Raw genomic sequence first — 13457 nt, 5'->3', positions numbered from 1 at the left:
CTTGACAAAATGCTAACACAGTTAGCAACAACAGAAGAGGCCACAGACTTCCTGGTCGAACGAGGACTCATCAACATCACATACCACAATTGTAACAATGTGTGCCGAGTAATTTCCTGTGTAGATATACTGTGTTTTTGCCCTCTGAGGGAGTAGTTTACATATCTAAAATGCAGGATGTGGGGGTAATTAGAATGGGGTAATTTCATCCCTGCAATAAGTGTCATGCTGAGCATGTCTAATGTTGTACTGTATATGCATGAGAATCTGCAAAATGTTTCAAAATTGCCCAGCTGATCTAGGCGTTAATTGCCATTATTCTCTTTAATTAATTACACTTATGGAATTTGGTTCTTTCTTTCATGTTGTGATTAAAGAAACGTTTTGCTTCCACTTCCCTTTGCAGCACCAAACCAAAGGAACTCTACAAGGAGTTGGTCATCCCATTGATCAAACAGAATCGCTGGGAAACTTTGAAAGGGAAGAAACTGTTACCTGAACAGAAACCCAACGATGCAGAATTTGAAGCGATCAAGGAGGTTTTGGAAGGTTTGTGATGGTTTACTTTGTTGTGGGATGATGCCTTTGTCCAGCACATCATCTGCATGTTTTGGAGTCATAACTTGTTAACTACTCTAATTTTTCATATGGTTCGTGGAGGAGACTTTTAAACATATTGCTTCCTTTGGGGACATTAACTGCAAAATATTTTCATGTTCCCAAACCTTTCATTCATTCATTGCAATTAAATTGAATTTGATATCTTATCCATGAGAATTATTACCTCTGCCACCAAAGGTGGACCGAAGTTATGTTTTCACCCCTGTCTCTCTATGAGCAGGGTATCTCAAAAGGTTGTGGATGGATTCAGACGAAATTTGGTATACAGGTTGGGCATGGGTCAAGAACGAATAAATTTGATTTTGGTGAAGAGCTGGATCCGTTAATTTTTTAACAGAGAATGATGAATGAATGAATGATCGTTTTAAGGCCATTTTCCCCCACTAGAGCGGGGGTTAGCCTTGCGGACCCCATGACAATCATGGTTCCCTGTTTGAGGCAATGTTTTTTTTATGGCCGGATGCCCTTCCTGACGCCAACCCTTGGTCGCCTCTTACGATGCGCAGGGATAGGGTGTCCCTATTCTAAATCGGGGTACACACCGTGATCATTCATCCCAGCAAGCTGGTACTCAATTTGCCGACCTCGGAAGGATGACAGCCTGAGTCAACCCCCCCTGGCGTTAATTCAGCGATCGACCGGGATTCGAACCCGCTAAGCCGAATCCCAAGCCAGCACCCTAACCGCTAAGCCAACACCAGGCTAATTATTTTTTTGTTTTTTAACAGGCGATGGGGCCAAAAACAATATATAGCATGTTACTTCAAAAAGTTGGAGATTAGTGATGACAAACTAGGTGAATGAGTTGGTTAGGTGACAAGAACAATCAGATTTGATTTTGGTTCAGGTCCAGATGCAGATCCGGCCTATCGGTGGGATACCAAAGGTAAATTGATCAGCCTGTAGAGGTATGCACTCTAACGAGTGCCGTTATAGTCTTTGTCAAGTGTTCTACACTCAAAAGCTTATTTGTATTCATTTCGCAGACTCACGGCGGTTCCTGGAAAAGCAAGAGCAGAGAGATATTCATGCGATGGATGAGACTTTTGCCATCCCAATGCTGCTACAAAACAAAGTTCCAGATGGCTTTGAAGATGGAGGAAAGGTGGATGTCAGTTTGAGGCCAGATGTGGTAAGCAGACATGCCTTATAAAGTATTGTTATGTTTGTGGGGGTAGTGATATGTAGAGTCAGGTAGATTTGTATAGGTCGGTGCTCCGGATGTCGGGTAAGAACAATCACCTGTAATTTCTGTTTAGCCGAATGTCGGAGTAAGGTGTATCTTCGTCCCCGTCACGAGGGGACGGGGCATGTTAACTAGCTTGGGGCATAAGAATTAATTATCCCTTGTATGTCTTACCCTATGTGATTTATCCTTTGTGTCCTTTGGCACTGCACCGTAGACACTAGTGAGAAAGACAAGCTACATCACCACAGAAGATAAGCAGGCCGAAGACACGCCCCGGGGATTCGTGATTGGCCGGGGCGGAGCAAGAAGGGACTCGCTATTGGGCGGGAGTCGACCAACTGGAAGGCCAGGTTAAGGAAGGACTCCTGATTGGCCAGGGCGGAGCAAGAAGCTACCCGCTGATTGGTGGAAGGAAGGCCGAGGAGGAAGCAGAGCACCGATTGGCGAAGACCACCGAGGACATCAGAGGCGAGCAAGAAGCGGCGCGCTGATTGGTGGAGAAGCTCTGATGATGTCAGGACCCGACGTTAAAAGACCCGACGTTAAAAAAGAGCGTCAGGACCCGAATTTTCTTTCTGGCTCGCTGACGTTGGACTCTTGTTTTCTGACCCTCCGATCTTGCCCTGTTCTTGCTCTCCTCTGGTTCCCTTGTTCTTCTCCTTCGCGCGTTTGTGCTTGGACCGGCCGTGTTCAGAGATGCTACTGGGAGACGTGCAGAGTTCTGCAGGCGGAAATGACATGTGACTTGCCGCTGCGGCGCTAACAGGCGCAACGAGGCCTAGTTCCCGCCAACGCGTGCGTTTTGTGCGCGCATGCCGGCCAGACCCATTCACAGACCCTGGCGAGACCCCCCCACCCCCCCAAGCTGATCAGAGCTAAGTGCATGATAAATCACACCATTATTTTCCAACGTTATTTTATCCCTCGTCTGTGTTTGTCTGTAGTGGAGGATCCTATAGGAATTTAGTTTTACCGTCGCGTTTTTCTTGTTGTCGGCATCCGTAAAAATAAACCTGTTTATTTTTGTACATTTTATATCCACCTCGGTTTGAGTTACTTTTTGCAGGGTGAAGACTGCCCGGCGCGATCGCTCAGGTAAGTGCTTCAGCCTCTGCTTTCTTCCTCCCGCGCATATATAGTGAAGTCCACATTTGGGCATCGCCCTAGGAGTTTAAAAGCTCGCTATTGGATATCTGTGATTTCCCCGGTATTAACCAAGGGGAGTTACACGACAGTATGTACAAAACGAGCTCATGTAACCCCGAAGCTTTCACATCTACAATGAATTATTTGCAAACAAGTGGACATTTTGTCTGGCTGAGCAGCCTCATGCCATTTCCAAAAATAAGCAGAAGTTTGCTTTTATGCCTCCAAATTAACATGTTGATTGGGGAAAAATATATTTATGAAGTGGTTTCATATGGATGTCCAATTTTAAAGCATTTACTTTTTCATAACTATGGCTTTTGCATCCCCAAATGCATGAATTTTTACATTCATGAAATGAATTTCGAAGGAAGTAGAGGACGGGGAAGACCGAGAAAGACTTGGCTAAAGATGGTGGAAGAAGAAATGCAGGCAAGGGGGTTAACAAGGAGAGATGCAGAAAATAGGGCAAAATGGAGAAGATTGTCATGGGGACCGCAAGGCTAACCCCTGCTCTAGCAGGGAAAAATGGCCTTAAAATGCATGTTGTTTGTTTTTGCTTTTGCATCCTCACTCAAATTATTTAATTATTTTTTGCTTTTTCTTCATTTTTCACTCGTATGTCAGGTGGCATGCATATTTGATTGCAACAGGTCCTTTCTCTTATCATTGTCCACTTCCCTTTGCTTCAAGAATGCCATCAAATTTTGTTTTTGAGTACCTAAGAAGATGAGATCTATGTGTAAGGAAACTTAAATCTTGCAATATATGTGGTGCTGCTTTGTGATGCGAGGCTACAGAAGCAGACTACGCGGCAATTCCTGTGGAGGCCTATGGTTTGGCTATGATACGTGGCATGGGTTGGAAGCCAGGAGAAGGTATCGGCAAAACCTTCAAACAGTAAGTGAGAGGCCTGAAACCAGATAGCATGAGTTCAAGGATCATTTTACTAATTTAAGGGGCTGTCACACCTTGACGTTTTAGCCAGCGTATGCCGACGTATGAAAAATTTGGCGAATACGCTGGCACACGTCGAATACGTTATGGGTAAGTTTTGTATACGTTAAGAGCACGCTGAAGCACGCTGTCATACGTCGTAGTACGCCGAGCTCGTCGACAAATTTTGTGCATGCACAAAATTTCTCGACGTATGACTCGCACGTTCTGCATACGCTGGCCATAAGTTTTAGGCACGTTAGGCGATCGTTAACACACGTCGACACACGTTACTTGTAAGTCGAAATACGTCGAGATAATGTCTAGCGTACCCGAAACTTATTTCTAACCTATGAGTAACGTGCTTTGAACCTATGTGTAACGTATCTCCAACGCATATTGACGTATGTAGACGTATTTGACGTCTTCCAGACAACCACAGAACTTACTGAACGTGTTTCTAACTTACAGCTACCGTATAATGGCGTATTGGCAGCGTTTAGAGGAATTGGTATAAATGGGGTTCACAGGAGGAACCCGTCAGTGTTCCAGACTCCATGGTGCGCAGATGTCCATGTCATCCGAGAGATGGAGGATCCGGAAAGGCTGAGACGAGAATACCTACTAGCTGTCCTCCAACATCAACATGACCTCATCGATTTGACACTGTACCAGTTGCGTGCCAATAGAGCCAGGAGAAGAAGAGGTGAACGGAGGAGAAGGAACTGGGTGAGACCATGGATCGGGAGGCGACGGCAGTAGTGTAATAATGTTGGTTCTGGGACACCCCAAATCCCCATTCACTTACATGTTAATTTTTCCCCTCCCTCATTGCCCCTAAACACCTCTATTTCTCTCACCCTGTTCTTTACGAACCTTCTAACCTTTTGACATGCTATCCTTATTCATTAGACCACTTAAACGATGGTCCTTCTGTGTGAACCTGTGATTCTTCTGACCTTATAGACCTTTTAACCTTTTACTCTTAATATCATCTGGTGAATCATCTTTGACCCACTCAAACAACGACCCTACAAATATTTGTATATGTGTGGGAAATAATTTAATTCTCCTACAACTCTCCTCACCGTCTAATACATTAACAAAAAATATGTTTGAGTTTGGTTCTTTATCAAGATATTTTAACTGAGCTAAAATAAAATGATAAACTTCCCTCAATGTTCTTGTCTGAGCGCCTCCTCTCCCACATACCATTTTTAAATTAAAGTATATATTTTCCTGACAACCATCAAAGTTTTCCGTCCACTCAAAAATATTTTTATCTTTTTTACCCAACTCACCGGTATTTAAATTAATTCTCTTATTTGTTTTGTGAACTTTTTTACCAGTTGCCTTTTCAATTATACCTATTTGATATTTTTCACATTCATTATGTTTTCCATTTATATACCAAGGTTGATTACACCTCCACTCTTTAGTCTGGTTGATACTTGGTTCTATCATTTATATAATAGTAAAAAAGGCGGCGGTAGCCCGTTAAAATCCCCAACCCCCCTTTTTAACTTATCACTTATATATTTTATCACTTATATATCTTATCACTTATATATATGTTATCACTTATGTATATCTTATCACTTATATCTTATCACTATCACTTATATACTTATATCACTATCAGATATCAGATATCTTATCACTTATATACTTATATAACCATAAGGGAGACTATCAATTCCATTTTCTAAAATAAACCTCTTATCATCAAAAGCTCCTAATGCTTTCTTATTTATCTCTTCTGAATATAATTGATGTTTATAACTTCTTATTCCATTAATCTTTCTAAACTCTTCTTTCTTTGTTGTTAAACAGTTATAATAATCCTTAAAGTTTATTGTTTCTTTAATAACATTTTTCTTTACACCTTTTAACTTCTTATCAGTCTTTTCAAAGTTATTCACAATGTATTTATAAGCATAAGCCTTTGACCTCAATCCCACAAATTCACTCATAACATTTCCTCCTAATTCATCCTTAAACTTTCCAATCACCTTTTTATTTTTAGAAGAGAACAACTCACTCTCTGGACTGTAATTACTAGACTACGGATTTTTATGTTAAGAAAATAGGCCTTTTATGTTTTGAAAAGCGGGAATTTTTTTTTTTTATGTGAAAAAATCCCGAAATATTTTTTTCTCCCGTTTTATTCATTCTTTATTTTTACCAAGTTTTTCAGAAATCAGTCAAAAAAGAACAAGAAATGGTAAGCTTTTTCCTGCACAACATTAAGCACTCTGGGCTAGTAAACAGGTAAAAAATGACGTTCAGGTACCTTTATTGCAACCGCATTGTTTGATAAGTAGAGGACTAGAAGAAATTGACAAGACCCTTTTAGGAGCGGTTAAAGTAGGTGTTTGAAATCATTATCTTGGTCATGTTCTCCTTGGTGAGGCGGTGTCGGCGGTCGGTGAGGACGTTTCTGTAGACGGAGAAGGACCTTTCCACGTCGACGCTGACGATGGGGCAGTACCTCAAGAGGGGGATGTTGGCAAGCTTGACTCCAGCCGGCACACCAACCTCAGATCCGTGCTGATCTCCATCCAGGATCAAAGCCACTGTCCTCAGCACACCAATGTCAGGATTGCGCTGCAGCACCGCCTTGAACTTGGTGAGCAGGATCTCCTTACGGCAGCCTCGGATCTTTTCGAGCTCCTCCTTGGCCTGATCAAGGAGCTGGAAGGCCTTGGCCAGCTCCATGCCGGCCTCCTCCAGCTGCTTAAGGATCTTCGGGATGAACGACACATGGGCATTTAAGAAGACCAAACTGAGCTTGATGTCCGCCTTTCCGAACAGGTCCTTGGCACGCCGGATTGCCATCGCGTCGTCATCGTTCAGCTGGTCCACAATGTCCTTGACGGCCTCGAAGTGCTCGGCGTAAAACACCGCGGCGTCGATCCACGTCCCCCACCGAGTCAGAATGGGCTCCGGGGGGAGAGAAAGATTGGGCTGCTGCTCCTTCCAAAAGACAACACGCGACGGGGCTTTGACGAACACCTTCTTCGTCGTGGCAATCAGGTCGTTGACGTCCTTGAACATTTCTCGGCCTGTCTCGCAGACACGGTGGAGCGCGTGGGCAACGCAAGTCACATGCAGCAAGTCCGGGAAGAGTTCCTTCAGGGCATGGCCGGCGTTGATCATATAGGCCGCGGCGTCGCTGACGAGGACCTTGAGGCACCTTGAGGCTTGAAATCAGGCCAAAGATAGCGCAGCGTGTCATTGACTGCACGCACGATCTCCCCGGAGTTGGTCTTCTCCAGAAACATGCACTGGACGAGGTGGGGACGAAAGTACCCCTCCTTGGTCAAGCGTCCCGCGATGATGTTGGCCACATATCGACCTGCCGAATCGGTCGTCTCGTCGACGGACAGCCAGATGGGCTGCTGTCCGAGGTCGGCACGGATCCCCGCCAAGGCCTCGTCGTAGCACTTGTCGAGGTAGTGCTTTCGAATCCAGCTTTCATCGGGGATCTGGAGAGTGATGTGCTTCTCCAGGAACGACCGGAGGGCAGGGTTTTCCAATTTCGACCATGGGATGCCAGCGGCCAGCATGGCCTGGCACAGCTCCTGAGCCACGACGTCGCACTTGTGCCTCTTTCCGCCACCAAAGTCCTCCATGGTGGCTTGCGTGACCGTCCTCTTCTTCTTCAAGGCCAAGTTGCTCTTGTGGCGGTCTCCTCGGACATGTTGGGCCAGCTCAGACTTCTGCTTCGCCCGGAAAGTCTTTTCACAAGCTCGACAGAAAGCCGTGTCACTCGACACGTACTTGAAGGTGGCCCCATCGCCGCCAGCGTTGAATTCCTTCAGCCACTTGTCACGAAGAGCAGCACTCATCTTGATAGGAGACTTGTTCACACTGTGTGCACTCTCTCACTGTAGTACACCGCCTCACTGCTGTACACGCTGGGGACGCAACGCACGCAAGTGGACGCAACGTTTTGTTTTTGAGATCGATCGCAGTTAAAAATTTCGATCGCAGTTAAAAATTTCGAAAAATTCCCTATTTTTTTTAGCGTTGCCAGACATTTTCTACCAAAAAGGGCATTTTATTTTATTTTTCCCGAAAAAGGGCGAAATGTTTTTTTCCTCCGAAAATAGCAAAATAATTTTTTTGCGCGCAAAAAAGCCGTTTTATGTGGAAAAAATTTTTTTTTTTTTTTCACATAAAAATCCGATGTATAGTAATTACTAGTGTCATAGATATTAATGTCCTTTTTCATGTCTGAATAAACATCATCAGTATTAATTTGCAAAATAAAACTATCTGTATCCATATAAAGTAGATTAACATCATTTTGATATTTCTTCCTCAAGTTATTATAAAAGTAATCATACATTAATGACTTTGATAAATCAAGAATTGATGTTCCAATATAAATAGGTTTGTCCATTTCAATACTCTCTTTAATCAAATGGATCGCACAAAAGTTCTCAGTAAAGACCTCAGCTCTAGTAAAACTCGGTCTATTAATTAATTTTGATGCTTGTTTCCAAGATGTTGATAGTCTGATATTTTGTCTTTTCCTCACATTTTCCATGGTCTTACCAAAGACCGCATTATTCATCAATTTATAAAAGTCTTTCTCAAAATCTGTTTTTGACTCTGTTCTTCTTTGTGTATTAAAATCAATGTACCCCTTTAACCAATGACTTTGATTGAACTTTAGAACCCTATGGATCTTTTCTACTCTTAGACCTTTTGATAAATATTGTCGCAAATTTCTTTGGTGTAGAACATAATTTTTCTTGTTATATAATGTAGTAAGTAATTTTTCTGTTGATTCACCTATATTAAATGATTGTTGATAATCACTTAACCACTCCTTCTTTGGACTTTCCTTTTCACAAGCAAATGGGAGATCTTTGTGTAGGTTATGAAGTTCCTCTGGATATTTCAAATCAACTTCAAAATAATAACCAACTTTTTCTTTATCCATTTCTTTTTGTGTAGAGATACATACATCTTGTAAAACCTTTTTGTAGTCTTTTTCCTTTACCCATCTAAGTTTTCCATAAGGAAGAGCCTGAGACATTGCCCAGCCATACAGGTTGTTCGCGTCATAGTACATCAAGTAAGAACTCTCTTTCGTTGGATCATAATTTGGAAGATATTTGTTATTTGCTTTTGCGTATCTACTCGAGCAGACCTGTGAAATTCCACCTCTTTTTGCCTTTTCAATCATCAAAAGCATATCAACATCGGTTATCAAATCCAAAACTTGTTTTGTCATTTTCAACATCGCACTCCAGGCCAATCCAGGTGCTGTGTAGTAGTGAGCAGGATCCAATCCATATCCAGTGCGACAAACAGATCTAAAGGCTTCAAATACATCGGCCAATAAAAGCACATCAGTTTTGAGATACAAATCGTGATACTCACCAAGATTCTTGATGTTATATTTTTCCCAAACATTTTGTGCGTGTACATAATCTTTATCAGATATATTACTGTTTAATTTGTTATAGAAATTTTCTTTTGAAGGAAGTTGTGTTTCATTGAATCTCTCAAATGAGTCCATATAGTCATAGGGGTAAATTCCCTTTTGTGTTAGAAAATCTTTATCTAAAAAATACTCTGAAAGACATGGAAACTCTTTTAGATTTTGAACCAAGTTAGCCAATGGACTTGCCATGAATTTAAATGTATCAAGAAATCTGATATGAGTAATAGGAGATGTGTGAATTGTTTTTGTGAATGAAATGTATTTCTGATCCATGTTTGGAATTGCTGAGATACTTCCAGAAGTCTTTGAGAGTTCCTTGATAAATAGATGTTTATCATAATGAGCGTTGTTATGAAGAAAGACAGGAATGAAAGAGGGGAGTTGATAATTAATATTACAACTTTGATGAGCCGGACCTCTATATTTACCAGTGAGATGACAATGGTCTCTAACCTTTAGACCTTTACCAATTTTCTTCTCACAAATATGACAGTCAACCTTTGGCTGTCTAAATTCTCTTTTTTCTTTACTTGTTAAGGACATTGGTTTATTGGTTTCTCTCATTATCTTGGTTAATCGGACACAGTCTTTTTCTAGTCGTTTCACAAACTCCTCTGGGGTATTTGAGCCTCTATACACCTCTAACTTGTTATATTCATCACCAACGGATGATTTGATATAATAATAAAAACCACAAGGAGTATGTTTTTGATATTTATTTGTGTATGATTCTTTTGGATCTGGAGAAGCAGTATCAATTTTTTCTAAAATACTTTCAAAATCAGCATATATAACAAATGGATGTTCTATTGTTTTCTTTTCATCTTTGAATGTGATCTTTGAGCCTTTTTTAGGCATATTGATTACCGTTGATTTATGTTCGCCACAATAATTTGAATGTTTATCTAATCTTTCTTGTGAATTGAAGAAGTTAAGACAACGCAAACAAATATATATTTTATTTGTTCTCTTAGACTTGTGGTTTTATTAATTTAGCAATATCTTTGATGTATGTTTAATGTGAATTTTCCTCTGAATTAAAATATAGAAGATTAATATGAGTTTGTTTACAATTGTCAGAAAGCTTTAAAACCTGAATGTTGTTTGTTTCTGTTAGACCATAAACATTAACTGATAAATTATTCATCTTTTCAAATTTAGGAATATCATTTAAAGTCATCGGAAACTTTAGATCTTTCGTATTTAATGTATTCTCATATTTTTTATAATGAGATACTCTTTCATCATGAAAATGTGGAGGATGTAAGTGTGCTAAAATAGACCAGAGAAAACATTTATTGTCTTTATTTTTGATATTGATAACTGCTTTTCTATTTTTGATAACACTGGGTAAATCAATGTAAGAAGAAGCTTTTAGAGGATCTGATTTAAGAATATGAATGTCTATGTAAATAATTTTTCCTATATTGAATCCACTTCCTACGATTGAATTATCCACATCTTGCTCTTGTTTAATAAGTTCATCATAGACTCCTGATGTTTTAAAATCTTGATATGAAGATATAAAGTGTGGCTCAGTTCTCATGTATGGTGTATCTATAACTCCTTCGTCCTTTGTCATTTCTAATTTTACTCCCATATAAAATTTAATTGGTTTCATTTCTTTTAGTGTTTTTTCAATCAATGTTTGAACAGCAGGTTTGACTATTTCTACAGCATCAACTATAGACTTTGGTTTGGGAGGTTTGAAGTTAAAGATTCGAATCCTGATATGTCTTTTGAAAGCACCATCAGTATTTTTAATAGTAAACAATTTTGACAAGTGTTTGTTAGTTTTAAGATGGGCTTTAAACCCCTTCTTGAGGATGGTTGTTTTACAGACCTTACAATGTTTTGTTTTAGGTGGAAGAGGGGAAAGTTTGTTAAGAATGTTGTATGTATGTTTTGCGGTGAGAATATGTTGTTTATAATATTTTACTTCCTTCTCGCAAGTATCACAATAAACCATATTTATAGCGTGAGAAAACGTGGTGTTTTATATATACCACTGTGCTTAAAATAAAACACTTTTGAGCTTTACGGCTCCGTTTTATATATATCGCTGTGCTTAAACTAAAACACTTTTTCACTCAGAATCATCTAAGTCATAACTATCACATGAATACTCAGAATCATACTCAGTCATCAATAAAGCTACTCTCATAACTATCATTTGAGCACAAACTATTAGTATCATAACTATCATCTGTGTTCAATGGAATACTATCATCACCATCGTCCGAGTTCAATGAAATACAATCATCACTATTGTCCGAGTTCAATGAAATAGTAAAATCTTCACTGCTGTAATGACACATATTTAATTAGCAGAAAAAACCTTTCCATCTATACCAATATACTTTCTTTCATTAACGGATTCAATCTCTACATTTTTTATATCAAAAGTTATCTTTAAATAATCTCTAACTATCATAGAACGAAATGACATTTCACCAGAAATATTAACATCATTCATTTTACTTAGATCTACACCCTTTGGATTATTAAAGTAAATACAAATTTCTCCACGAGTATTGTTGATGGTCTTATCATTCTTTTTCAAAGTATCGTGGTCAATCACTTTTTCAAGCTTTGAATAAATTGCCAGGAGTAGAGGAGAAACTTTTGTTAGATTTACTTTAATGGATGTCTTTCCAGGTATAGTTAGAGCTCTTCCTTTAAATGAAATAGAGGGGCTCATGTTATTTTCCATAACTGGTTTTACCCAAAAATTCCCATATTTATCTTTGTTCAATTTAACATCTTTGACATATTTTTCTATATCTTTCACCGAAGTAGAGTTTGATTGAAATTTGTCTTTTGTGCTTTGAAACATTGTATTTATTAATGAATAAACTTGCGTTTAGTTTAAGTAAAAATTTACCATATAAATATGATAAGTTCTGAAGGATATTTAGAATTTCCAGACTCTCCATATGATAAATTAGAGAATTGTCTGGCTTGTGATAGAATAGGGCTTAATAATGAGGGTTCATATAAACAATGTATTTTCTGTGATTTAATTTTAATTAATGATAATAAAAAATATATATATCTATCTATAATTCCAGTAATCTCTGTCTGTCTGTCTGTACGTCTGTACGTTTGTTTGTTTGTCTGTGACCGCTGTTTCTCGACAACTACCGGTCCGATATACTTGAAACTTGCCAGGTATATTGCTGGGGACCCGAGGATGTGCCTTTTCAAGGTTTCATATTAATCGGACAATTACTTACCGAGCTATGTCCAAAAAACGATTCAACCAATCAGAGAGCAGCGAACGATCGCGTGTGCCGAACGTGGCGGGCACACTCTGCCTCGGATGGCACATTTGAGAGCGTATTCATTTATTTCACGTTTGCAAACTATGTTGGCGTTAAACTATGTTTTACAACTAATAAAAACGAATTTGCGATTCATTCGCTTTCCTGCGCGTTTGTGTACGCGATGGCAATTTCTTTACCAAACTCCGGAAGCCGTTCGCTTTGGACCGAACCATTTCATGTAAATAGAGGGGGGGGATTGTCACCACTCGCAAGCCGTTCGCTTTGGACCAAACCATTTCATGTAAATAGAGGGGGGGGATATAATTTTAGATATATATATATAGTACGGGCATGCCCTAGTATATATAACTCTTTTAAATTAGAACCAAAAATGAATTACTTTACAAGATTATTAAGAGAGATGAATGTTAAGTAATGTGATGATAATACACCATTTCTTTCAAGGGAAGAGACTATTTGTATTGAGGAAATGTATAAGGGTTTAATGATATTTATTATTCAAAATAATTTTAATGGAAATGTTAATACAAGATACTATATAAATAAAATAATGAATTATTTTGAAATTAAACCCGAACTCAGGATAAAATATAGAGTTTCTAAAATAGTTCAAAAAAAGTTAGATGACTTGTTTTCCAAATATATAAATGAATGATTTTTTACCCGTTTGGGAAAATAAGATAAAATTTAATAACCATAAAAACATTCCAAATTCATTGAGATGTCTAATAGTTGGTTCAAGCGGATGTGGAAAAACCTGTTTACTTTTAAAGATGCTCCTTGGTCCTAATTTTTTAGATTATGATAATTTAATAAT

The 13457-nt window shown here is 39.1% G+C and overlaps 1 protein-coding gene across 3 annotated transcripts in view; it reads left to right on the top strand.

Moving 5' to 3' along the window:
• Positions 1 to 13457, top strand: part of GPKOW (G-patch domain and KOW motifs) — a 106559-nt gene that overhangs the window by 28881 nt on the left and 64221 nt on the right. For 2 of the 3 annotated variants that reach the window (XM_078786555.1, XM_078786556.1), the window contains exons 2-4: positions 407 to 549; positions 1608 to 1753; positions 3750 to 3856. In XM_078786555.1, the coding sequence (XP_078642681.1) occupies positions 407 to 549; positions 1608 to 1753; positions 3750 to 3856 (396 nt within the window). Of the gene's footprint in view, positions 1 to 406; positions 550 to 1607; positions 1754 to 3749; positions 3857 to 4444; positions 4622 to 13457 lie in introns of all 3 variants that reach the window. The other variant, XM_078786553.1, reaches the window with a different exon arrangement.

The sequence above is a fragment of the Myxine glutinosa genome, chromosome 11 (assembly GCF_964187855.1).
Source record: "Myxine glutinosa chromosome 11, kmMyxGlut1.1, whole genome shotgun sequence".
Classification (NCBI taxonomy): Eukaryota; Metazoa; Chordata; class Myxini; order Myxiniformes; family Myxinidae; genus Myxine; species Myxine glutinosa.
Note: the sequence above shows the minus strand (reverse complement) of the source record. Positions and strands in the feature narration are given on the sequence as shown.